The sequence below is a fragment of the Lycorma delicatula genome, chromosome 4 (genome assembly GCF_047948215.1).
Source record: "Lycorma delicatula isolate Av1 chromosome 4, ASM4794821v1, whole genome shotgun sequence".
In the NCBI taxonomy this organism is placed as follows: domain Eukaryota; kingdom Metazoa; phylum Arthropoda; class Insecta; order Hemiptera; family Fulgoridae; genus Lycorma; species Lycorma delicatula.
The window spans coordinates 38473922-38501148 of NC_134458.1; the positions used below are offsets into that span (position 1 = coordinate 38473922).

A 27227-nucleotide genomic window follows, 5' to 3' on the forward strand; every position below is an offset into this window, starting at 1 on the left:
AAGCTATATTAATAAATAATAACTGACTGAGAAAACTGTTTATCACATATCCATCAAACTTTGAGTCTGATTTTTTTGGATCCTGGAGCAAATACTGCCAGAGTTGACAAAGAGCCCTAATTCCCATAAACCCTGGAATCTCATCAACTCAACAGGAAAATTTGATATCTTGACAGGAAAAATTGAGATATTGCATATATTCATCCAATCTTTTTGAAAGCAGTTCTTTCTGCCTTCAAGTAAAAAATTTAATGGTTTCCATTAAATCTTTTAATAGAACCCAACAAGGTTTCTAAAACTATCAAAGTTCAAGTTGTCCACCTCCTTACTCCCTCAATTAAAAATGAAATATTATGATATTCAGATCATTCTTTAAACAAAAGCAACTTGTGATCCTGGGAATAAAATCAAAACTGAATAGTATTGTAGCATTCAGGCCTTACTGCACCTCCAGATATCTAAATTCCTCAGCCACCTTGAATTTATAAAAATAAAAATTTTGTGATATCAGAACCATTTAAATTTTTAAATACTTTCTACCTTAGGGGTGTACAAGAAATTTAATAGTCTTCAGGGAGGGCTAGCTTTCCTTGTCATAGTCTTACAACCATATTTCTTTGTGTCAAGAAAGGATTGGTACAAACAAAACACGTGTTCATTTTTTCTCATTATGTAACAGCATCAATTTTCTGTTACACTAATATAAAATTTTTGAAATTTCAAATGAAGCTCTGCCTTCCTGTTTTCATTCTTTATTAACCCAGAATTCATTCTTTTTAATGTCAAATAAAAAAATAATAATAAAGGATAAAAAAATAATTTTTGTGAGACAATTTTTTTCATTCTGCCATTCAACTCTTCTGTATATGATAAAATTTAATAAAAACTGTATTTTTTCTTATCACTTTGTTTTGGAGGAATAATATTTGCCTCTTTTATGGGTAGGTTCTGATAGAATACAACCACCTCTTGGGTAAAGATAATTACTCTTGATAGTAGAAAAATAAAAACATTTAAAAACAATCATTACAGACAGTTCAACAAACATTCATTCACTAGTAAAAATAATAACTTATTTTTACTGGAAAAACAGCAGTACAGTTAAGAAAACAAAAACAAAAAACAAAAATTTGTATTATTCACATGGCTTTGTTATAATGACGACTAACATCCATGTTTATTATGCCATATAAGTTTAAAAATAGCTGAATCAATGTGCATGTTTCATGAATAAATGCTGCAGATCAATGACTTACATCTGACTATACTTAAATTTAAGGAAAACCTGAGTTTCTCAGCTTAAAAAGATTTTTATACTCTCCCCTAAACTTTAGGTTCTTCTGGCACAATTCCATATTCTTAGCAAGATTTATAACATGGCCTACCAAACCACAGTCTTTATCTGAAAGAGAAGATACTCAAAAATGTTTTAGAATGTATTTACTCAACTAAACTGGCAAACCAACTACTTGGTAAAATAGACTTGTTTGTATGAATGTGATCACATTTCTCATGATAAATTGATCAAATCATGATCATTGATCATGATTTAAACAAATTTATTCTAAAAATAAAAATAAAATATTCTACTCTACTTTTTTTAATTTAGATGCTATATTACTGAATTGTTTTAAAATTGTTCTGTTATAAATAGCATGAAGCATATACGTACTATATACTACATGTAGTAGTATACATATATATATATATATATATATATATATATATATATAGTATACTACTATATATGTGCATACATGTACTAAGCACATACATACTATTTTACTTAAGGTAATTGTATTTTTTTTCTGGAAAAACTACACATAATCACATTATATATATATATTTAATTTTGAAACTTGTTACATTACAGAAAAAAATGCAAGCTAAATTCATTTTGAATTTGCTTTTCCTGTGTTTTCTAAGAAGAGATATAGAAAGGTTTTTACTGGGTTCTATAAGAATTCTGTTAAATTCATCATATGTTTGAGTGATTAAGTATATTTGTGTTATAAAATCTACAATGTTTTTTTTTTATTTAGTATAGGTGTATTGTGTGAGTAAAGCTGCAGCTTAGGTTTAGTTTGAAGGTCGATTGTAGCCAGCTTAGGTTTGTGAAGTTTATTGTTTCAAAAGCATATGATTTTACTCCTTATGTTTTAAAAAATCAAGCACTCTTGAGGGGTTGAGAAACTATGTCTGTAAAGGATGAAGTGATGCTAGTAGTAATAATATTGATATTAAGTAGTTAATTTTATGTATAGGTAGCTTACAACCAGTACTGTTATTGCTAGATGATTTAAAGTGAGGTTATTGCTGCCAGATTCTCCTGATTAAAACACAAACTGTGAATATGAATGTCTGAATATACAATATGAATGGCTCTGTCCATTTTTAGTCTTTGTATATTGAATATTATTAGAGTTCCTTGAGATAAACTTTTTATAATCATTAATACAACTTTTTATGTATCTTTATAAATTTTGTATTATTCTAAATGTTATATTTGTAATCTATTACTATAAAGTAGATGTATAGCAAGAAAAAAATGTTCATTCATTAGCTCCTTGGTTCAGTTGGGCTTAACTGTAATTTCTTCTCACCACCAAGGATATTGTATGGAGAACAATATCCTTGAGGACTTTTAAGTACATTAAGTAAAAAGAAATTCTAGAAGAAAATCACATAGAAATTATTGCACATAACACATTATTGAATAGTATTATTGCACAGCTTCAGTATAATTTCTCACAAGAGGCTGCTCTTATAATAAAACAATAAATTATTATACAAATGCTAAATCTCCCATAAAAAGCCCAAAACTGTGCACTCAACCTTAGGGACAATCAACCTTGTCACTCAATCTTAAAGTTGACCTAAGCATATTTAGTATATCACTGTGAAATGTGCAGCCTACTGGCTGGATAAAGGAAAAATGAAACTATTTTAATGTTTTACATTTCTTGAGCTGGTTTTTATTAAACTTTTTATCATGTAAACTTGTTTCTGAACCAGACCTTAATTTTAAATCAGAGGGCAAAATTGCATTCTGTCAAAGCAAGTGTACCTACTAAACTGTCAGAACTGGAAAGAAACATAAAATAATCTTTGAGTTAATTTATTTATGAATTTGGTACATTTATAGTTACTACTTTCACTGTCATCATGACTAATATGATAATCATTAAATGTCTTCAAATTTATTCTTTCAAAGTTTACATTTATAGAGTAGATCAGTAAGATGTATTTATAATAATTTTATTAAGATGAATTAAAAAATTGTTTCATTTATTGCTTTTTCCTTCTTTTTTTTTGTTAAAATTGAAATAAAATGTTATGTCAAGGATTGAGATTGCAAACATCTATTTATACTTTTTTTTAAATTAATTATGTTAATAATTAACTATTTTTAAAAAACCAATCTGAAGAAACAGAGATTTCTGGAAAATGTATTAATGGAAAGCCATAAAAAAGAAAACCAGTAAGTGAAACAATCTTCCAATTAATATTAATTAACAAGATATAATACTAATTTTCAACAGCATATATTGTGCTGTTGGGATACAATCTTTTAAGATATTTCTATTTTTAATAGTTAAACGTATCTGGATAATAATAAGTCACTAACAATCGTGTTTAATTCATAGCCTCTCATTTAAACAGTTGCACAATAAGAATAAAAAAATATTTTTATACTGTTTAAAATAGATAAAAATATAAAAATTTACACATTGCTGTGGTTTGCTGAGCTGATTACATACATATAATAGAGATGATAATTTATCTGGATTCAGGAACCATGGTTAATAAGTATCCAACTACAAAAGGAATTCAAGTACTCATTTTCCCGTGAAAATAGATTATCATATAAAATAATTTTCAAAAGAATACCCTCAGATTATGAATTTTTAAGAAGAAATTGACAAGAAAACAATCCATTTTTCGCGATTCTTAAACGACACGTTTCACTGCCATACTTTTTCTAATAGTAAACAATTAAAAAACTACTATTAAAAAATAATTATTATTCTCATCAGTCTGAAAACTTGTGTTCAGGTTAATTCTTATAGAATAATCATAGTTATTTAACATTTGAGTAAGCAGAAAAGGGATTAAATTAAAAAGTAATATTTTTAACATGATTTCAGAAATGCGGAGGTAACTTTCCGAAGATAGGCCGTAAACTTCTAGTGTTGTGTTATTTAATGAGCTAGAATTAATCTCAAGAGACCATTAGTTAGCTATATTTTTGTAAAACTGTACTTTCAGCTTACTTCTGATAAAATAATCACAGTTATAAATATCTGAGACACTACAAAATTTTTTTTAACAAAATAATATTCCACCGCAAATTCAAAAATTACAACGTAGGTAACTTATAGTGCGTTGACCGCAGAAGCCAAGTTTTCAGAGCCGGAATTCCATTCAGAGACGAAATCTGCGTGATATTTTTGTAATATATTTTTACTTGATGCTACTCATAGCCAGCACATTTTAAATCTTTCTCGAAGTGCTATTTGGTAATATCAAGAAAAGGTTATAGAAAAGAAAATAGTACAAACAATTTTACAATGTCAACATAAGGTTGTATTGTATTCTTAACCTGCATAAAACATAATTTTGTTTTAAACTTTTTTCTATTTTGGACCTTTTATGGCTTAAAAAAAGTTAGTACTAATAATGATAGATTATTTCTGTCTGTTAAGTTGCACAATTCGATTGTCTTACGTCAGTTACATCACTGCTCTGCGGCCATCTTTGTCACTCTTGCATCGGTAGTCTGAGAGTGTAGATCTGTTTCAGTTTTTCTTTAATTAAAAATCCGTTTTAATCCATAATGTCGGAAAGAGAAGACAACGTTTATAAAGCAAAGTTAGCCGAGCAAGCTGAACGATACGATGGTAAGTTACAGTTATTTATTTTGAAGTATTACTTTTGTTTTATCTTGATTTGAAAAATGCCGTATCGGTACTGCCTAGTCGCTGATTGGATTTTGCACTAATTAGAGATCGTAAGTTAGCGCTTGTATTAAATGAGTTATATTATTGAATTCAAATGAAATGTACATATTAATAGTAAAGATAATTATATATTATCGTGTTAAAATAGTTAATTGATTTTTTGGGCGAAGTCGGAACAATGTACTCTGCGGACTCTGTTATCCATCTCCATGAACGCTTGTTGAGAATACGTATTACATTGATCCATTTCTTATGCGTATTTTGCTTCTAGAAGTTGGAAATAATTCTACGTCAGATATTTTCGATTTGGGTTTCGTTTGAGTTGCAGAGGATCTTTTTATTGATTTTTTTAACGTAAATGAACATTTAATATTTAATTTTCAATAAATTTGCATGTTAACTATTGGTTTTCAGGAAAATGCCTGCTATATTAAAAGTACAAAACTTTGATGTATCGACAATTATTAAGGTAAAATAAATGTTAAAACGTGTAAATATAATAATATCCTATTGTTAACATTTCATTTTATGTAAATTTTTTATGAGTGAAGAGTTTTCATTTCAATTTGAAACTAACCTAACATATCTGGCCTATACTTGTATTTTCTTATGAACAGACATTATTTTAAAGATTCAGAATTTTAAGGTAACAATTCTATGTAAACTTTAATTTACGATTTTGATCATTTTCGCATGATTAGTTTATTTTTGTTAGCAAAAATTTAACTTACAATTGTGCACGTAGGAGGAAATAATAGTGATTTTTCTTGACTATTAATTTTGCTATACGTACACTTTTTTTATTTTTTTAAGTTAAAGATAATTCTATTTTCAGCAGTAGTTTACTACTTTTTGTAATTCTTTTTCCCTGTACATTTGCCATGACAGATAGCTATGATTATGATTCTGTTGCTATATAGGTAAGCTAGCTTAAAAAATTAACCACACTCCAAAATACATTATACAGTACTCCAGTTAATCAGGCCATTGGTTAATTGTGATCACCATTTAAATAGGATTGACTTTAAATAATTAACTGACTGTGAGAAATGTTAACCTCCCTTATTTGGCCCTTCATGTCGTTTAATTATTTTAATAAACTGCCTCATGTAAGCCATCTTGATACATTTGGTTATTTACATCTCATTTACTGGACAATCTGTTTGTACAGTTACTGTTATTTTTACTTTGCTATTGTTTTCGTCATTGTCAATCATTTACAGCCAAACTTTACCATAATACAAAAAAATTAAACATGATTTTCCTACACTAAAATATGAAAGATGTAGAATCTGTTTTATTATTCTGTCAGGAACTTAATGTAGTCTGTTATCCAACAAGAACAAAATTTAGGAATAACACAGTATGTTGATTAGTCTATTAAAAACTCATTCATACAAAAAAACTACAGTAAAGTTAACTTGTGATTGCACATAGTGAATATAAAAAAAATTAGCCATCACAGGAGAACATGTAGAAAAGGCAATAAGAAAGATATGTATAAGTAGTAGCATGTTTATTTTTTAAGGTTGTCTTTTTTCTATACTGCTCTACGTCCTTATATAGAATAAGTTACTGCTACACAAGCCTGGCAGAGTGGTAGCATCTTGGCTTTCCATCTGGAAGGTCCTAGGTTCATACTTGCATCAAGCTTTGCATTTTTTTTTACATGTTACAAAATTTCCATGTCATATTCCCTTTCCCCAGGCATTGAGGTTATGTGTTATGTACTTCTTGTTAAACCTCAAACCACTTTTTAGAATTTTATAATATTTTGATGTCATAGAAGCTGATTATTTTTGTTCCTTCAGTAGCAACTTCATTGGGTTCAGAGTTGCTGACATATTTTTTTTCCATTTAACTTTATGGAATAAAGAACCAAGTCAACCAGACAACACCAGTTCTTGTGTTACTTATAACAAGAATTTAGGGGTTATTGGATGGAAACAAATGAATGTTACAAAGATTCAGACTCATTTAATGGTTCCTGTTGTATATATATATATATTTTTTTTTTTTTAATATGTATCTTATTAAAAATATATAATGTTTTTATATTAGGCACTGTTTTTATTATTACTGTTATTATAAACTTGTTTATAACTTTATATAAATAGGCCAGCTTTTTAATTGGGCCAGACTATTTTAATTGCTTACTTGACTGAAATACACTGATATAAATATTTTGCATTCTTTAAAAATAATTCTCAAACTATAACTGATTATTGCTTCAGTACTGGATTTTATAAGATTTTTTTTAGGTCTAGTCTGAAGTTCCATTATATTCATGAATATGGAGTATTATTAAAATGTAAACTGATAATGTAGCTGGTATGTGAAGCACTTTCTGTTATATCTCATTTATTTTTTGTTCCTTCCTGATTAACTTGGCCATAATCCTGAATTGGAGTTAGTCCACCACATGGATTAGGAAAGTTTTAATATATTTGAAAGAATTAAAACTACTACCGAGTCCTATCAATGAAATTTAAAGAGGCATTGTTTTAGTTCATTAAAAAAAAGTTCTTTTCAAAATACTTGCTGGCTTGGAAAAACTAGTACTTAAGATTTATATATCTTCACTCCTTATAATGCGTGTGTGTATATATATATATATATACGGTTATAAGAGGGTGATTAAATTCATTAATGTCTTGTAGAAAATTTTTTTTTTTATTGTATAATCAACAAATTTTTAAGAGTTAAAAACACTTGAACTGAGCTATAGCATAGAAAGTTTGTATGACAGCAGCTGTCACCTGGAGAAAATATGATCTGTCAAGAAAAAATAATGCTTAGAGTATTTGAGAATAATAAATTTGTATAGCTGACTACCATTAGTAAGTGCTGTGTTTACTTGGACAAGTCATTGAACTCAGTTTATTCAATTTTGGATCAGTGAACTCCTTTTTCTTAAGTTTCATTAAGTTTTAAATCTCTGAGTTTGTATTGATAGGAAAACACTACTCTGTACTGTTACTGCTACAGCTGTTTGTGATCAAGCAGTGTGTTATATATAATATATATAAAAAATGTAAAAAAACTACATTATTTATGCTGCACAGAATAAAACCTATAAATTTCCATCCCATAACATTTATTATCAATGTGCTGTTGTTCCTAGTGATATCATTGTGTTGTTTAAGGATATTAATATCCTGCTGTTCTTTGCCTTTAGTATGATTACAAGCTAGTTGTTACTGCAAAATTAAAGATATGTAAAGATTTTCTTCTTCATGAAGCTTTTTTCTCTTTGAATGTTCACTGTTGTTAGAGATTTATGAATCATATTGAAGTTGGGTATTTATACTCTTCTCTCTTATTTTATATCTACTTTTATTATATAAATTAAGATGTCCAGTTTCATAACATGTGTGTCCAGTTTCATAACATGTGTTCTATTTTATATTATGTAGTATTGCCTTAACAATTAGAGTTCCGCTTTACTGTTACCAATTTTAATTCAATTGTAGTCTGACAAGGGCTGATTCATATTTCTAGTCACACTTTGGTCTGTGCTTTATTGCTTTATTGTGAATTAGCAATCCAAATCATTCTTTTTGGAATAAATTTTTTACTTGGTAAAATGAAACAAAGTTCCCTGAAAAAATTTCTTATGAGTATAAAGTTGGGTGCATTCATTTCTGATTAAATTAACAAAAATGTAGAATACTATTTTTCTTAAAAGTATGAAAATTTCTGAATAATGTATTGTAGGAACCTGTAAGTATTTTGTATTAGAACAAAAGTGGTTTTAATCACATATAATTATGTTCCCGTTTAATAATTATGTGTTGCATTAAAATTTAACATGTTCTACAAGCCGAGGTCTGCCAGACAGCCTTGAGTCTTGAGGCATTACTGTACTGTTTTGCAAACAAGAAAGTTGCTGAAATACTTAAGAAAAAATTAAATTTTATTTGATTTCTGTTACAAATGTTCACTTCTGACTGAAATAACTGAAAGAGGAAATTGTTAATTTGACTTTTATTACTAGTTGTTTAACGTTAGCTGTAATTAGACAAAATAAGTTTTAAAAACTTATAAATAAGAAGTATAATACCTTCAAAATTATTAATGGGCATACCTATTGCACTATGTAACTTTTGACAACTAGTTTATTATTCATTAATGTCATCAGTAATTCAAATGATAAATTCTCTTAAAAAGTGCTCTTTTGAAAAACAACATCCTCAGATTATATTTCCGGTTTCAAGAGAGTGTAAAACGATTTGAAATTTAATCCTAGGTGCTCAAGCGATGTGATAAAAGTTTTATGAACATTACAAATTTGTTAGATATTTAAAAAATGGCATTAAGGATAGCAGATGAGATACAACCAATGAAAGTTTTATCACCAGGTTTTTTTATATCTTAGTGGTGCACTTATTTGTAGGAGGTTCATTTTCAGTAGAAAAAATTGCTAAGTTCTGGATGTAAGTCTTTGTACTTTTCACATAATTGTTCATGACAAACTGATTTAATGTAAAACATATGCAAATATAAAGAAGTCAGACTTCATCTACGTAGAGAACTTACTTGTTAGATTGAAAGAGATGACTTGTTAGAAATAATAGCGACATGTTGAGATCTGAAACTATTTTAATTCAAAACCCAACTGTCAAGTGGTAATGTGATACTAATGATATTTTCAGATACTTTACCCCCATGCCGTCAGACTTAGTCAGTACTACAGGGATACACATAGAAATAAATTAAAGCCTTCTAAACTGAAAAAATTGCATATAGTGTACATACAAGTACTTCTTAGGATAATGCTTTTTTCTTTTTCCTGTTTAGCCTCCAGTAATTACCGTTCAGATAATACTTCTGAGGATGAATGAGGATGATATGTATGAGTGTAAATGAAGTCTAGTCTTGTACAGTCTCAGTTCGACCATTCCTGAGATGTGCGGTTAATTGAAACCCAAGCACCAAAGAACACCAGTTTCCACAATCTAGTATTCAAATCTGCGTAAAAATAACTGACTTTACTAGGACTTGATTGCTTGAACTCTCGATTTCCAAATCAGCTGATTTGGGAAGACACGTTCACCACTAGACCAACCCAGTGGGTTTATGGATAATGCTTATCTGAACTTTTCGTAACCAGTGCTTGAAAAATTATACCGATATTAAAAAAAATGGCCAGGTGGTTCTGTTTATATCTGCGTTGTTCAGACCTTGTCTAATCAGACTGTTTAGGAGATTTTATCTGGAGGAGCTATTGCATGAAGTTTATTAGCAACAGAAAAAACAAATTTACAAAACTCAGATTTCACAGCAAAGAATCTTTGCTACTGGAATGAAAATATTAGAACAGTGGGAGAAGCTTATAATCATTGCCAGGGATTAAGTTAAAAAATAAATAAATAATTGGATTCATTGAGAAAAAAACTTCTTAAAAGATTAGTGTATGTGTGCCTTGACTTGCTGAATTACTTGTGTAGTCTTAGTTGCCATATATATCTATCAGTTGCTCACTACTTGTCATTGTATACAAGTACCAAATGAACAGAAAAAAGTTCTAATTGAAGGAGTGGCAGGAAGTTTCACTTAATTGTTATTTGATCAACAACAGTTATCTATTCAGTTTCTGTATTCTGGAAGCATATGTTTTGTCGTAGCTGTGCATTCGCCTCATCATTGTTAAATTTATAAATTGTTTCAATTTAATTGTTTCAAGTGGGTCAGTTGGCATTTTATAGTTTAATTTTTTTTGTAATAAAACAGCCAAAAATGCCAACAAAATCTATTTTTTTATGAATTACACATAGTATTAAGCTTCTGCTAAAAATATTTTGAATACCAGGTAAAGTACTTATTAGTATCAAATAATTAGCACTAATAAAATGTTGAAGTCAGTAGTGACAGGCTGTAGAGATATTTACCATGTGTTTGCATTGATATTTTTTTGTTAAGTAAGAGCCATGATGATTTTTTTTTTTAAGTTATAATCTTTATTTTAATACTTTTATAAGAAAGCTATGAAAGTAATTATACTCCTATTTGTCTACTTTATGAGGAAGTAATGTTAATATTATAATTGCTTAATGTGTAATTAATTTTTTGTTAGAAAATATTTGATCTAAATGACTGAAAATAATACCATTTTTTTATTGTTATTGAAATATATTTATAAACTTAAAATTGGTAATGTACTTTACTAGAGGTTTAATATCCAGAACAGTACTGCATTTTAACAGGTGCTTCAGTTATGAATGCTCAGCAGCATTTGCATTTATATAACAAGTATATATGTGTGGCACCCTTCACTACTATCATCATCTGTATTAAAATAATGCATTTGTACATTCAATTGTGTTACAAATAATCATGAACATAATTTTTTTTTCATAGTTTACTTTAGATTGTATAATTTTTTCGTTGTATACTGGAGATTTAGTATATGGATATTATTCTTTTATCTATAAATTGCTGTTACAGAATTTTCTATTTTTGTTTTCATAGAAATGGTTGAGGCAATGAAGAAAGTAGCATCTCTTGATGTTGAATTGACAGTAGAAGAGCGGAACCTACTTTCAGTTGCGTATAAAAATGTGATAGGAGCACGCCGAGCTAGCTGGCGTATTATAAGCAGCATTGAACAGAAGGAGGAAAACAAGGGTGCTGAAGAAAAGTTAGAAATGATCAGGACTTACCGAACACAGGTATGTTTCTATTTTTGTTATATATAGAGCTTAATGATTCATAATTATTAGTAAAAAAAAAAATCACCTATAAACATATCAAAATAGCATACAATAATATAAACCTAATATTTTTTTTAAAAGGTTTTATTAATTCTAAAACCTTTTTATAGAAATTAGTAAGTATATTTTGATTGCTACTTTGATTTTTTCATAGGAGATTAATTTTTAATTATTGATTGCAACACATCAGACAACATGTTGAATAAAATTAATGTGTGTGTGTGCGTGCACACGTATACACTGTCAGATTGGAAAATAATGGGTATGAACCTTAAAAGACTTCTGTTATTCAAAGCTTTTACTTTTGGAACTGGAAGTGTTACTTAATATGTTTGGAAAATAAAGCAATGGTATTTGCATTTCCCAATAAATTTTGTATAAATTATCTTGTAAAATTGTCATTAATTAGCTAGGAAGCTGTTTAAAGTAATTGTATTAACAAATCATCTATATACATCAAATGAATACAGTTACCTACATTGCACATAATGCTTCAAATCAAAGAATTAGAGTACTATACATCTAAATATTAATAAATACATTTTTTATTCCATATTAATTTGATCAAATTTCTAAGAAAAATATATTTCATGAATAAAGTGTATAATTCCTTGTAATATGAGAATCTTAAGCTTTACATTCCTATAAGTGACAAAAGTAATCATTGTAATGGCCTCATGTATTGAATATGTGTTTACAATTTCCAGCAACTAGTGATTATCACTGCTGGCTGTAGTCTTGGTCCTACAATAATCCAAATCACAGTTACTCATAATTATTTATGTACCACGATTCCATAATTTTTTATATAAAGTTTGGTTTCTTATTATATTATTGATATATTTCTTGCAATTTAGTACTGTTTTCAATGTTCTAATGCCTAAAGCAAGTTACTTAATGTACATCCTTCAAATTACAATGTATAAAAAATTAAATAAAAAGTTTTATATGTATTATGGGTTTGCATAGACAAGAAATGAACATTTACATTAAATTAAGTTTTTTAATTTAAACATCTCTGCTGATGATGATTGCTGACAATTATTTGACTTACTTAGTTAAATAACATGAAACATCAACACCAAAAATTGCAATTACTATGAATGTAGATTATTATTTCCTAAGCTGTTCCCTGTACTTCAAGCATTACTACATTTTTTTATTGCTGTATATTCCAGCTTATACCCATGCATTTATAATGTAATTAATTTTTAATATATATAATATAATTTGTTAATTTTTAGTAATCTGTTTAATTTTCACTTTTCTTTCCTGGAAATAAAAAAGATAACATATTCATGGAGAAATATTGAAAAATAGCTACATTCTACTATCAGGTCATGAGTAATGTGAAAAAAGTCATTATTTGTGTGAAATTTTAATATTGTTTTCTCGTGGGCTTTTATTGGGATAGGCAAAAACCATTGCAAACAGGAAATCATAACTACTGGTCACACTGAAGAACTGTTTCTTATAAAATTAATTTGGAATTGATTTCCCTTCTACCACAGATGTTTAGTGTAATGTGATCATCTAAGTAAAATAAATAGTTCATTGAAATGAAGTTGTATTCATCCCTAGGTGTATCAAATCAGAATCGTGTTAGCTGTGTTTTTGGAATTGTTATATGAGTTACAGCGTAGAAATTTCCAAATTTTTAACATAAAAACATATTTCTTATTTAAAAGCTTTTAGTAAAATTGTATTTTATTGGTTTGCATTTATTTCCCAATAAATACTTTGAATAATAAAAGATATGTATACAATTTAGGCTAAAACAAAACATTTATATCTTGAAATTAAAAAAAAAGTCCTTAATTTACTTCTGTTTTTTCCTTACGTATGATTTTTTTATAGCCTAATAACAATATCACCAGGAAATTATTAGGTACAAAGGACCACAAAGATCAAAGTATGCATAATTTTTTTCTAATGAAGAAATGGATTTTCTGAATATTAAAACAGGAGTAGCCACTCCATTTGGAGTCACATCTGCAGCATGGAATAAAAATTACCATAATGTGCTTGCGCGCACACATACATACCTGTAATTTTGTATAAACTTAAACAGTACGAGGAACCAATAAGGAATTCTTATGATTCATTTATTTAGCAAAGAAATTAATTGCAAAGAGAAATGTATTTAAGGGTCAAAAATTGTAAATATCAATGCAGAATGTAAAACATCTGTTCTTCTGTAAAGATCTCTTAAAGTGAAAAAGTTAAATTTCTATTATTGGTGGGGTTACTTTTTTTTTAATTACCCCTAAGAAATGAGATTTTTTTAAAGAATATTACTAACTATAAGCCTTAAAGTTCAAACAAAGATTTTATTTTTTTTATAACTTCCAGTCACTATCACCTTTTACTCTCTCATTAAGCTAATCCTTTAATGTATGTATATATATATATATATATATATATATATATATACTTACCTAGAAGTTTACATACAACTTTATATTCTGTACAAACATATTAGCTGAATAATTTTCAAATGTTGAAAAATATATTATAATTCAGCTGTCCACAGTATACTACACATAATTCTTATCTGTATATACAATATTCTCTATCTCTAATCTATATATATAATATATTCTTTCAGCCTCCGCAAAGCACAGAATTAGAGAAACACTCTCACCTTTAATTTTTTTACTTCATCAAAACACTTTCAGACCTAAGCCCATCCTCAGTGATAACGTTTATAAACTCTTTAACTGTTTACAATTTACACAATAACTCTTATTAGCTTTTTACATTTTGTAAAAATTGTTTGTTTAAAATAAAATAAATTACAATTCTTTAAAAACATTTAAAATAAATTTAGAACAAATATTTGTTCAGTCAAGCATGGCAAAGAATAATGTAATTCTTATATATGCTTCTGTGCAGTTTGCACGTATTATTACATTACATTAATTAATTTTAATTTGGATTGATATCCCTTTTACCACAGATGTTCAGTGTAATGTGACCAGCTAAGTAAAATAAATAGTTCATTTTCAAAAGAATTTTGTTGGCAGAATTTATAAAACCAGATATGACAGTAACCACAGATATTTATTGTGAAACGTTGACATAGCTTAGGAGAGTGCTACAGAATAAACGGTGTTGAATGCTAAAGAAGGGTTTTTTTTTCTTGTATATTAGTGAATTGCATTGCAGGTTTAAAAGTGAACATGCTAATAGTATCTTTGCAGTTGATTATTCTAAGTTATACCTTTACTTGTCTGAGAATTGACGAATGTGTGATATACATTTGTAAATAGTTAGATGAATTTTTTCTACATTTAGTTCAGAAAATATATAATACTTATAGGGTCAAGTTTATTTTACAATAACTATGCTTATTGTACATATTTCCCTGCCACAGATGTTCCTTTTTGGTAAATGATCAGTTATGTATGTGTGTTTATGTATATATTTTAAGTTCTATTAATATAAACCACCTAGTTTAGAATATTTAGATAACAAATATTTTACCATAATTTTATCATGAAAGTACTTTTGCTGATCCTTCATCCTCAGTCATGACTGAATTATTTAGTTGCCCATTATAATTAGAAATACTAAAATAAACTATTCACAATGCACATGATGTAATGTTTGTTACATTACAGTAATGTAATTTTTTACTTTTTAATACACAGTTTAATTAAATAATTCAATCTTGACTGAGGATGTGGGTTCCTGCTAAAGTGCTTTCATGATAAAATTAAGGTAAGATATTTCTTATCTCAATGTTCTATTTTTTTTTGTCTTCAGTCACTTGACTGGTTTGATGCAGCTCTCCAAGATTCCCTATTTAATGCCAGTTGTTTCATTTCAGTATACCCCATACATCCTACACCCCTAACAATTTGTTTTACATATTCCAGCCATTACCTGCCTGCCAATCTTTCCCATCTACCTATCCTTTCATTATCAAAACGACTATTCCAGGATGTCTTAAGATGTGACCTATAAGTCTGTCTCTTTCCAAGAGTCTTGAAATTTTCCAAATTCTTCTTTCTTTCATTTGTCACTTCATCCACCCATCTGATTTTTAACATTCTCCTATAGCACCACATTTCAAAAGCTTCTAATCTTTTCTTCTCAGGTACTCCGATCATCCAAGTTTCACCTCCATATAAAGCTGTGCTCCAAACATATACTTTCAAAATGTTTTCCTGATATTTAAATTAATTTTTGATGTAAGAAAATTATATTTTTGACTGAAAGCAAAATATAATTGCCATTCATTGTTTCTTCTAAATCTTTTTTACTCTCTGTTAGAATTATTATATTATTAGCAAATCGTAGCATCATTCTCTTTTCACCTTGCACTGTTACTCTGGATCTAAATTGTTTTTTAACATTATTAACTGCTACTCCTATGTAAAGATTAAATAGTAACAGGGATAGGGAACATCCTTGTTTGACTCCCTTTTTTATTGCTGCTTCTTTCTTATGTTCTTTGATTATTACTGTTTCAGTTTGGTTCCTGTAGATGTTAGCAATTGTTCTTCTATCTCTATACTTAACCTTAAATTTTTTTAAATGCTCAACATTTTATTCCAGTCTACATTTTCAAATGCCTTTTCTAAGTCTATGAATGCCATGTATGTTGGTTTGCTTTTCTTTAATCTTCCTTCTACTATTAATCTGAGTGCTAAATTTTCTTCCCTTGTCCCTATACTTTTCCTGAAACCAAATTGGTCTTCTCCTAACACTTCTTCCACTCTCCTCTCAATTCTTCTGTACAGAATTCTAGTTAAAATATTTGATGCACAAATAGTTAGGCTAACACATATCTGCTCTTGCTTTCTTGGTATCATGGCAATAAGGCTCTTTGAAGTCTGATGTAACTTCATAATATTCGTCTGATGTAACTGGTGTGTAATATTTACAAATATTACACAGTTCATATAATCTGTCGATCACTTCCTCACCTGCACCGCACAGTAATTCTGGAGGTTTCCTGCTATTCCAGGAGCCTTTCTCCCATTCAAATCCTTTAATGTTCTGTTAAATTCAGATCTCATTATTATATCTCCCTTTTCATTCTCTTCAACTTCCTCTTCTTCCTCTATAACATCAATTTCTAATTAATTTCTTTTGTATAACTCTTCAATATATTCCACCCACCTATCAACCTTTTCTTTTGTATTATAAATCAGTGTACCATCTTTATTTAACACATAATTAGATTTTAACTTATATATCACAAAATTCTTCATAACTTTTCTGTATACTCAGTCTATTTTACCAATGATCATTTCTCTTTCCACTTCTGAACACTTTTCTTTAATACAATCTTCTTTCGCTAATTTCCACTTCTATTTATAATATTCCTTAATTGTTTATAGGTCCTTTTACTTTCTTTCATCACTAACATACTTGTACTTTCCTTGCTCATTCATCAGCTGCAATATATCCTCTGATATCCAAGGTTTTCTACCAGTTTTCATTATTCCGCCTAATTTCGTTTCTGCTGATTAAAGAATTTCCTTTTTAACATTCCTCCATCTTCTATATTTTCTACATTATCTTATTTACTCGGACCTCTTGCGATGTCATCAAAAATCTTCTTTACCTCCTCTTCCTCAAATGACTTAATTCCACCGATTTATCTGACCCATTTTCTTCGGGTTTTTAAAACCCTTTCTATTCTAAGTGGTTTATATTAATAGAATTTAACAATACAGAGGAATAGTATCAATCTTAAAAAAATTAATTTCAGTAAAGTATATTTATATACATACATCAGTAACTATAGGCTGTAACATTACTCTTGAGTTTTTGTTTTTTTTTAACATAGGTAGTATATGATGTGCTGTTTTTCAACAAAACTTAAGTGTTTTATTTATTTTCTGTTAAGAAGAAAATTTTTTTTAAAACTGTTTTAATAAAAGAAGTTTTAAATTATTGTGTATATATATATATATATATATAATTTCTTTTGAAACTCCAAACAATTCATTGACATATTGACCAATATGCTTACAGAAATTTAATATTAAATGATATATAACACCAAAACTTTGTGAACATTGTTAAACTTAACATATTAATTCCAAGAATCGATTTTTGCTGAATCCCACATCTTCAGTTGTTATTAAATTCTGTAATTATATTAAAATATACTTATTTATTTATGAGTTGTTAATTTGTCAAATTGTTTTTTTCCTTCTGAGTGTGTGTTTGGTTTACTGAATTTCAATGAGTATTTCCTTACTGTGTAAAATCCAGTGTATATATAATGAATTAAATCTCAGTAAACCATGTGTTTATTTGAATACGTATTATATTTAATTACTCATTTGAATATTTTGTTAATAAAGAACTGTGAAATTTCTATAATCTAAAAATAGATTTGGTTTAGACTAGAAAGATTATCACCCTGCATAAAGTAAAAGTAAGAAAAGGCAAGTGAAAGAAAACACTCTTTTTAAACTTTTAAAATTAAAATAAAATAAATAAATGCATACACCAAAATGGTCATGAACATACCAAAGAACCCTCGTTTTCATTCATGTAGTCCAATTTCAAAAGCTTACATAAAGTTATATCACATATTAATAATCCAAGTTTGTAATTCTTATAGTATTTATTTAATTATTAGTAGATAATTTAAATAATAAAATGAAGAAAATTCCATATAAATATTACATTAAAAATATAAGAAATTGAATTTAATTTCAAAATAGTAAAAAATTAAATCATTTGATAAAACAATACCTGCCTTTTTTATTAAAATTATTGTGATAAAATTTAAAAAAATAGAAAAACCAACTCCTCTGTAATAAACATTGGTCTTTTCTGGATGCTATATTATAACAAACAAAAAAATCAATAATTTCTCCTACCCGTCATAGTAAAAGGAATAAGAAATAGCTGAAACTACAGAATTGCAGTTATAATAGTGAACATGTTAATACATTTCTGTGCAGTTTGTTAGTTAAGTTATACCATAATTTGTCAGAATCGATAAATGTATGGTATACATTATGTAGAACATGAATGGGTCTCATTGGACTCTTAATATAGAAATTATTAAACTTTCATATGTACATATAATTACCTTTTTTTTAGCCTCTGGTACCACTGTTAAGTATTGCTTCAGAGGATGAGGTCCAATGACAATTTTGTGGTGTGTGAAAATTCCATGCATGACTGGAATTCGAACCCGGAACCTCCAGATGAAAGGCAGAGACACAAAATGCTCAGGAACACTGTCCTTGCACCACGGAGGCCGGTCTTTATATATGTACTTAGTAGTGTTTAAGTGACTGGATATGCTGCTTCCAAGCAAATAATTGTCAATGATATAGCTGTTTAAAAAACAAGATGTATATTGGAATGTTGTATGATAAATGTTTATGGTTGTTAAAGGGGAATGTTTGTTATTATTTAGGGGTTTGGTGGCATTAAGTTCAATCCATGAACTTTTAAGTTATACAATTTTTATCTAGATAAATTGTTTATCTTTGTGGTCCTAGTTTGTAAGTAAATGTGTATTTTTGTTGGTTAATGTACTGTGAAGTTTATTGGTTTATTACATAATCTCGGAGAATCTGTGTACTGGCATTTATCACCAAGATTCTATTCATAAAAACTATAGTCAGTGTCTTTGTTCATTAAAATTAAAAATTAGGTTATGTTCAGTATTTGATCACCTTGCAATACATATGTCTGTCACCTTCACATCAAAAACTAAATATTAGGTCTTATAAAGTTTTAAAAAAATATATATTTGTATGAATATATTGACTGGGTTGCATCTACCAATACCATTGTGCAACTATCAGAATTAAGATTTAACGATGACTAAAGCCTACCCTTATACAAGAATAGAGACTATTCCCAACTTTATTGATAGTAGAAGAACATAATAATTTAACTGAGCAACTTGCACAAGGTCCAGCAGGGCAGTGCACCACAAAATATCACCATTTATGTGAGGCTGATTTTCCCCTGACTTTGAAACCCAAGGATGACAGTCCCTTGTCCCTCTTTAAAAACAGAGTAGTTCAACATAAGATGGCATGCTGTTTCTCTACAAGCACAAGATTCATGAGCTGCTAGGTCAAACCTGTTTAAATGTTAGGTAAAATTTCTACGGTTGGATGGGGCCTTAATTACCATCATGAGCAGACTGAGAATAGTGAAGAAATTAATTATTTTACAAAGAAATACTTTCAAAACAATTAATTACGATGCTGATGTGAGTTAGCACATTCATGTACAACATTTATTTGGCATTTCCCTTTTGCAGCATCAGTCATTGGCTTCTCTATGACTAGCTACACTTGCACCTTGAGAATCTATATTTTTGTGCATTCCTTCCTCATAACCCAATCTTAAGTATAAATTGGGCCCCAAAAAGTGTCTATAAACTGTCTTTGTTTTACTTGAAAATATGATAAATGAAAAGGATAAGGATAGCAGAATAAAGAAAGGATAATCAACTCGCAAAGGACTGCCTCTGATTAGGTAGTATACCATCTTGGCCAGGAGTTCTCAAATAATTTATAATAGTCATTGATTCGTTGTTCACCACTGGAGTTATGATGTATAGTTTAGTTGGATACCGACCTATAATACTTTAATACTGGATTAAAAGTTACCCAAATCTCTAGGAAAGATGGGCATTTCCTACCCACAGGAAATTTTATTTATTTTCTATCTACTAACTGTGCAAAAATCCCAACCTGGGGCTGAGTTGCGTATTAGGTAAAGATGACTCGATTCCTACTAATAAATGTTTATTATGTTATTTCTGTTGTATTTAAGCTGTTTATTATAGATTTCTATCATTAATATGTTTATATTTTAGGTTGAAAAGGAGTTGCGAGATATTTGTTCCGATATATTAGGTGTCTTGGATAAGCATCTGATTCCGTGTGCTTCAACCGGTGAGTCTAAAGTGTTCTATTACAAAATGAAGGGTGATTATCACAGATACTTAGCTGAGTTTGCCACAGGTAATGACAGGAAGGAAGCGGCTGAGAATTCATTGGTGGCATACAAAGCAGCAAGTGATATTGCAATGACCGAACTTCCACCAACTCATCCAATAAGGCAAGTAGTTGTATATTCCTTTGTTTTGTAGTTTTTCTAGAATCCTGAAAATTGATATTTAGGCAAAAAGATTTGAATTTCTTCCAGATTATTTAATTCTTTCAAGAACATTGCCAGCAAAGCTCTAAAAATTTAACATTCTTAAAAACATAAAAAAACCAGAACTTATTCTTTAATTCTAATTTTTTCTTAATGAAAGTTTGGTTTTAATCTTTTGAGCTCCATACTACATAGTCAGTTACGTTCCGAAACTAAAAGTCAGTGTATCATTTTTGCTTAATATTAATTCACTTTTCTTATTTTTCTTAAGTTACAATGTTAGTTAGATATAAAAAAGAATCTTGTTCTCTTTCTTGTTGCAATACATTTATCCTGTGATTATTGTGGCATGTATAGTTACGTTTAAACTTACAGAATGTACTGACTTCAGTAGTCTTGTACAATAAATTATTGTAAAATTTCTTGAAAAGTGGGTCGACTTCAATAAGGAAATGAAAGTTATTATAGTATACTTGCAGGTAAGTGTTGTACTGGTATACTCAAAAAGAGAAACAATTTTTGAACACTTTTCTGGAGTTATTTTTATTATTATATTCATGATATATAGAATAAAATATATGAAAATATGATTTTGTGTTAAAAAATGAAATAAACACTATTATAATATGAAAATTACTAAATAACCGAAGAACAATAACCTCACATTGCTTGGATAACGTAAAGAATGAGTATGATCAAACAATGTAGCCACAACATAGAAGTAATAAAAACATTCCCTGAGTTCAGATTAATTTGCTCACTACTGTACATAGAACTGTTTTTTTTTTAGTTTTTAGTCAAACTTTTAAAGGAATAAATATTTTATTATTATGACTTCATGCAATTCTAATTGTACTTTCAATTAATTGGTTTATTTTTTTTTTTATGTAGGCTCGGCCTTGCCCTTAACTTTTCTGTATTTTACTATGAGATACTTAATTCACCTGACAGAGCTTGCAGATTAGCAAAGGCGGCATTTGATGATGCAATAGCAGAGCTTGATACACTGTCTGAAGAAAGCTACAAAGATTCTACACTAATAATGCAACTTCTTCGTGATAATCTGACACTTTGGACGTCAGATATGCAAGGCGATGGTAATCCACAATTTATTAACGTCTAAATCTTTATATCTTTTCAGAATCTGCCTTTGTTTATGCATGTTTTTTTCTAAAGTTTTATTTCTTTACCATACATGTATTTCATTAGATTATCTTCATTCAAATTTTAGATGTTGAATTTTCATTTTGTGCTTTATTTTTCTACCTTGCTTTTTAGCTTTTTGGTTTCCTATCTCCTGAAAATTTAATGTAAAAAATATTTATGGTGAAACTTGTCTAAAACTAATTGTTCAGTACCAGTAATGCTCAATCTCCTGTCTTTCACAAAAATAAATGTGTTATAGATGAGGATTAGTAGCCGTTTCAAAACTAGTTTCCCTTATTAGAGTACAGTATAGCAGAGGAGCCGTTCTAGCAAACAACTTTTTTCTCTACTTACAGCTGTACATTTACTCGTCCATAAGCGCCTTGCTATAACTGCTCGACTATACTTATAACATGTGGACTCTTTTTGCTGAAATGTGTTATCTTTGTTATAAGTAATTTAAAATGACCAAAGTATAGTTTTGATTTTTAAAAAAAAACAATTTGACAAGATTTAAAGTACAAATTTTTTATTCTTTAAAAGGTATGATTATCACTTACCTGGATCTGCTTCTTTTGATGATTACTAAACTTTTATTAACTGAAACTTTTTATGATTTTCTATATTGCTGTGTGATTTTTAATCAGATTATATATTATATAGTATAGAAACCTCTCCTGTGAATCTTACTGAAATGTATGAATGATTAAGAAAATATTCAGTCAATAAATAGAAAGGATAAAGTGGTTTTATGTTATTGATCCAGTTCTTTTTAAATTCAGATAACATTAACATATTGACCAGAGTTAATAAAATTTAATATTATATGAAATATAAACCACCAAAATACAGTAATTAGATAAGTTAAACTTACCATATTAATTTCCAATAATTGATTTTTGCAATATCCCGCATTGTAAGATGGTATTGAATTCCATATGCATCAAATATTCTGTACTAGGTGGTTTATTTAATAGAATGTAAATAACTACATTAAAATAAATATATTTTAATAATTTGTCATTTTATTTTTAATTATTTTAAAACCTACAGTTTTGCTTATATATATATTTAAAAGCAATTTATTAAAACCATCTAATACAGTCTGAATAAAAAATTAAGAACACATACGTAACTGTAGCACGTTTGGAATGTTACTCCATTTTTAGCAGTCAGGTATATAAATTACACATAATTAAAACAAAATTAAAAGTAGAATTATTATAGTAAATTTATACTAATGAAATTATTTTAAATTTTACTTTTAATTATATATAATTTATATATTTGATTGCTGAAGATGGAGTAACACTACAAAAGCATTACAGTTCGGTAAGTGTTGTTACTTTTTTATTCTGACTGTATCTGTTGATTTTAATACATAATTTTTTTTAAACTGTTTTATTTGATACTGTTAAATATTGTTTGAAAAAAAAAAAATATATATATATAATATAATTCATCAACATATTAATTAATCATTGGGCCAATTAAATTCAGTATTAACCAAAACACAATAAACTAATAACTGAACTTACCAAGTTAACTTCAATAACCAATTTTTGCGGGATCCTGCATCATCAGTTAGCATTCAGTTTTACAATTACATCAAATCAATATTTAAAAAAAATTACAATTGCCTAAACCAGTAATTCTCAGCCTTTTTAGCTCTGACCCAAAATATATAATGAATATTTCAAAACCCCTCCCAACCCAACCCAGTTAAACCTAGTTAAAGCTGTTTAGCTGTGTTGATGGCGACAGGTATGGATTATTCACCTTCAGAACAAAAATGTTGAAGCATCCACTCACTTCCAATTATATTGAGAAAAATTTGGATGAAGATATTATTATTTACCACAGTTTGGATATTATGAAGATGCATTTGTATGAGCTAAAAATTCAGTTGGCAGAGTGTTTCCCAGAAGATAAAAATGACTTGTTGAAGAGACGAGTACTGAATCCATTTAGTGAAATTTTTGTTGCAGCTGCTAAGTAAAACAAATGCAACCATCTCATTAATTTATTTTTTTTACAGGTGTACTTGTAAATTTAAGTAAAATATTTATAAATGATTTTTTTTCTCAAAATGATTTCATTATTGTGTATAGGCTAATATTTCACAACTCCCCCTCCCCCCAGGTTGAGAAATGCTGACCTAAACTATCACTGTTTTATAATCTTGAAACTTGTTATGGATGAACACGCAATTATACTGAAATCCATTTCCAGTTTGAGCAACTGAGTTGCATGTTTGTCCATAATGAAGTTTCAGGATTATAAAAGTGACTGTTTAGGCAATTCTAAATTAATTTTTTTTTTAAATAACTGATTTTGATGTAATAGTAAAATACCAAATGATGATGCAGGATTCTACGAAAGGTAGATTAGTGGTGTTAATTTGGTAAGTTTACTTATCTTTTTACTGTGTTTTGGCTGTTAATTCAGTTAATAAAAATTTCCTTTTGATAATAAAACCTTTCCTTGTTTGAAATTCTGATAGTCTCACTTATGAATTTTTTTATTGTTAAATGTTTTGTCTATAGTATAAACAATTGTGTAGAATAGGTATTTGATATAGGAATCCACTTTTTGGAAGCTTTTTTAAAATAGGTTTTTTTTTAGATATGCACTTCTTAGATACTTTCAGTTTCAAAAGTAACAGAGTTTGTTAACAAATTTCAGGAGAATGATTTACTGAACTTCAATGTAATTATAAATGATAGAGGGTATTTTTTAAGGTTAGAACAGAAATACGGAATTAGCTGTTTCACAAGCCTTGAGAAAAATACCTAACCTTAGTCTCTTCTAAAGAAGAATCTGCCATTCAAAACTTAGATAAAATATTTTCAAATGCCAATGTAAAATTGCAAATTTTTAAATGAGCTGTTCCTAATTTTCTCTTTGATATTATTTTGTTTTGTTGTTTTTGGAGAAAGAATTGTGCTGTTTCAGCTGTTTCAGAATTCTTGAATCTTTCATCCTCATGATATGTTCAAAGAATTCTAGTCTTCTCTTTATCAGTGATTGGTTCTTCTAACTCTTTGTAGAAGACTTTGTTGGGCACAATCTTCCATGGCCCATTTTTCTGGTACTTTTTATTGATGCAGGTTCTTCAAATTGTCTTGATTTTCTGTTGTCTGTCTGTCTTTGATTGTTTGTTCTGGTAGAAGAGTTTTTCTACTGTATTAGTGGGTTCTGGTTTTATAACTGTGTTGTAGTGTCTTATTTTTGCATTTATTGTAGGTATTTTTTATTATAAGTGTTCCAAGTTAATTTTTGAACTTTAGCTAGTTTGTTTCTTATTATTTAAGTTGAGATTTTTTCATGTAGGGTGTTTGTTATTATTTCTCGGAGTTATTTTGGGTTACTATTTTGATTTTATTACGTTACTTCTTTTAATCTTGTTTGTTTTGGGGGCATAATTTCTGTCTTTTCAAATGATATTTTGAGGTCAACCTTATTTGCAATGTTTTGAAGTTCTAATAATATCTGTGATTTAGCTTTGTCGATTTCATTTGCTAGCAGTGCCAAGTCATCGGTAAAACAAAGACAGTTTGTTTTGATTTTCCAGCCATTTTTTGGGGAGGGGGCATTTTTGAACCATTCTGTCATATACCATTTCTAGAGTGCAGTTGAATAATATGAGAGAGCCAATCGCCTTGGCATGGTCCTGTTTTGATCTGGAAATGGTTCCAAGAGCTCACCTCTGAATTTTACCTTCAATTTAGTGTTTGTGAAGGTCAGTTTTATTATTTTTATTAATTTGGTATGTAGTCTGAGGTGTGTTAGAATTTTTGGTGGGGATTCTCTGTGGATGCAGTCATAAGATTTCTTGAAATCTAGAAATGTTATCACTATGTCTGTTTCTTTTCCTGTTGTAATCAATTATTAGCTTGAGACAACTAATCCATTATCTGGTCTAGACAGCTCCTTCAGGGTCTGAAACCTCCCTGGTTTCTCCTAGTTTTTTCTCGAGAACTGATCCTGTTTAGGATGATTCTTGAAAGAATTTTGTATGTACTGTCTACAGTGAGATTTCCCTGTAATTGTTAGGATCTGATATGTCCCCCTTTTTGTGCAGTGGATGGATGTGGGCTGTCCAGCGTTGTGGTAGTTCTTTTGTGATCCACATATTGACAAGCTGTTGATGAAGGGCGATTTTTGCTGATCTTCCTTCATATTTCCACATCTCTACAAAAATCTGACCTGCTGCTGCTTGTAATTCTTCATATTACCCAGTGCTAAGTAGACTTATTTTATTGTGGGAGGGTTGACTTCTGATAGTGTTGGTGTTGACGTTTAGGAGTTTTGTCAGTTCTTCGCAATTTAGGTATTTGTTGAAATATTTAGCCGGATTTCTGTGTTGTATTTATTGTTATGAGCCAGTTTACCATTTTCATTTTTATTATTAGGGTTAGGAGTTCATATTTTTAAAGGTGTTATAATAGTCTCTTGACTTTGTTTTATTGAATTCTTCTTCTATTGACTTCAGTGTGTCTTTATGGTTTTGTATTTTTATTCTTCTTAGGGTTCAGGTGGTTTCTTTCCTTTGTTTTACTAGATTTTGGAAGGATGTTTCTAATTTCTGTGATGGTAAATAGCCACGCTTGATGTCTTTTCTCTACTTTTTCATCACATTCACTGTTCCACCAATGATATTTTTTGCAGGATTTTATTGGGGCTAATTCTTCTGTGATTTGTTTAAGGTCATTGACTAGATCTTTGAATTTATCTCTTATTGTTTTTTTTTCAGTTGCTTTTTGCTAATTTTCATTCTTGATTGGTTGCGTAGAGTTCATTTTTCTTTTAGTTTCAGGGGCTTGGTTTAGTTGCTTTCTTTGGGGAGTAAATTTAATTTTAATTTTGATTACATAGTGGCCTGAGCCTGTGTTTACTCCTCAGAGGACTTTTACATTGCAGATCTCCTTGTGGTTGTGTTTGTCAATGAAGACATCGTCTAGCTCCATTCCTGTTTAGTGTAGTCGGAGTGTTTCCAAGTTTTAGTTTTTGAAGTTTCCCTTGAAATGTGTAGATTTCAAGATTATGTTGTGGTTTCTGCAGCGATCAGAGAGTTTCTGTCTGTTTCTGATATTGCGATATCTTTGCCTAGTTGGGCATTGAAGTCTCAGATTAATTGTTTAACATGGTTTTTGGGGGTGTTATTTATGGTCAGGTCGATGGCATCCCAGAACTTTTCTGTTTCTTTGTGGTCTTTTGGAAATTTATATTTATGATTAGTGGGTGCATGATCATTTTATTATAGTGTAGATTTTATTAGATGTTTTTAGGGTGAGTGTTG

General features: G+C 28.9%; 1 protein-coding gene across 1 annotated transcript in view; it reads left to right on the forward strand.

Annotated features, from left to right (window-relative positions):
• The first annotated feature begins 4744 nt into the window (after window positions 1-4744).
• 14-3-3epsilon (tyrosine 3-monooxygenase/tryptophan 5-monooxygenase activation protein epsilon) overlaps window positions 4745-27227 on the forward strand; it is a 30711-nt gene continuing 8228 nt past the window's right edge. Inside the window, exons 1-4 of the mRNA XM_075362747.1 lie at window positions 4745-4901; window positions 11433-11632; window positions 20496-20740; window positions 21671-21876. Coding sequence (XP_075218862.1) covers window positions 4838-4901; window positions 11433-11632; window positions 20496-20740; window positions 21671-21876 — 715 coding nt within the window. The 5' untranslated portion in view covers window positions 4745-4837. The remainder of the gene's footprint in view (window positions 4902-11432; window positions 11633-20495; window positions 20741-21670; window positions 21877-27227) is intronic.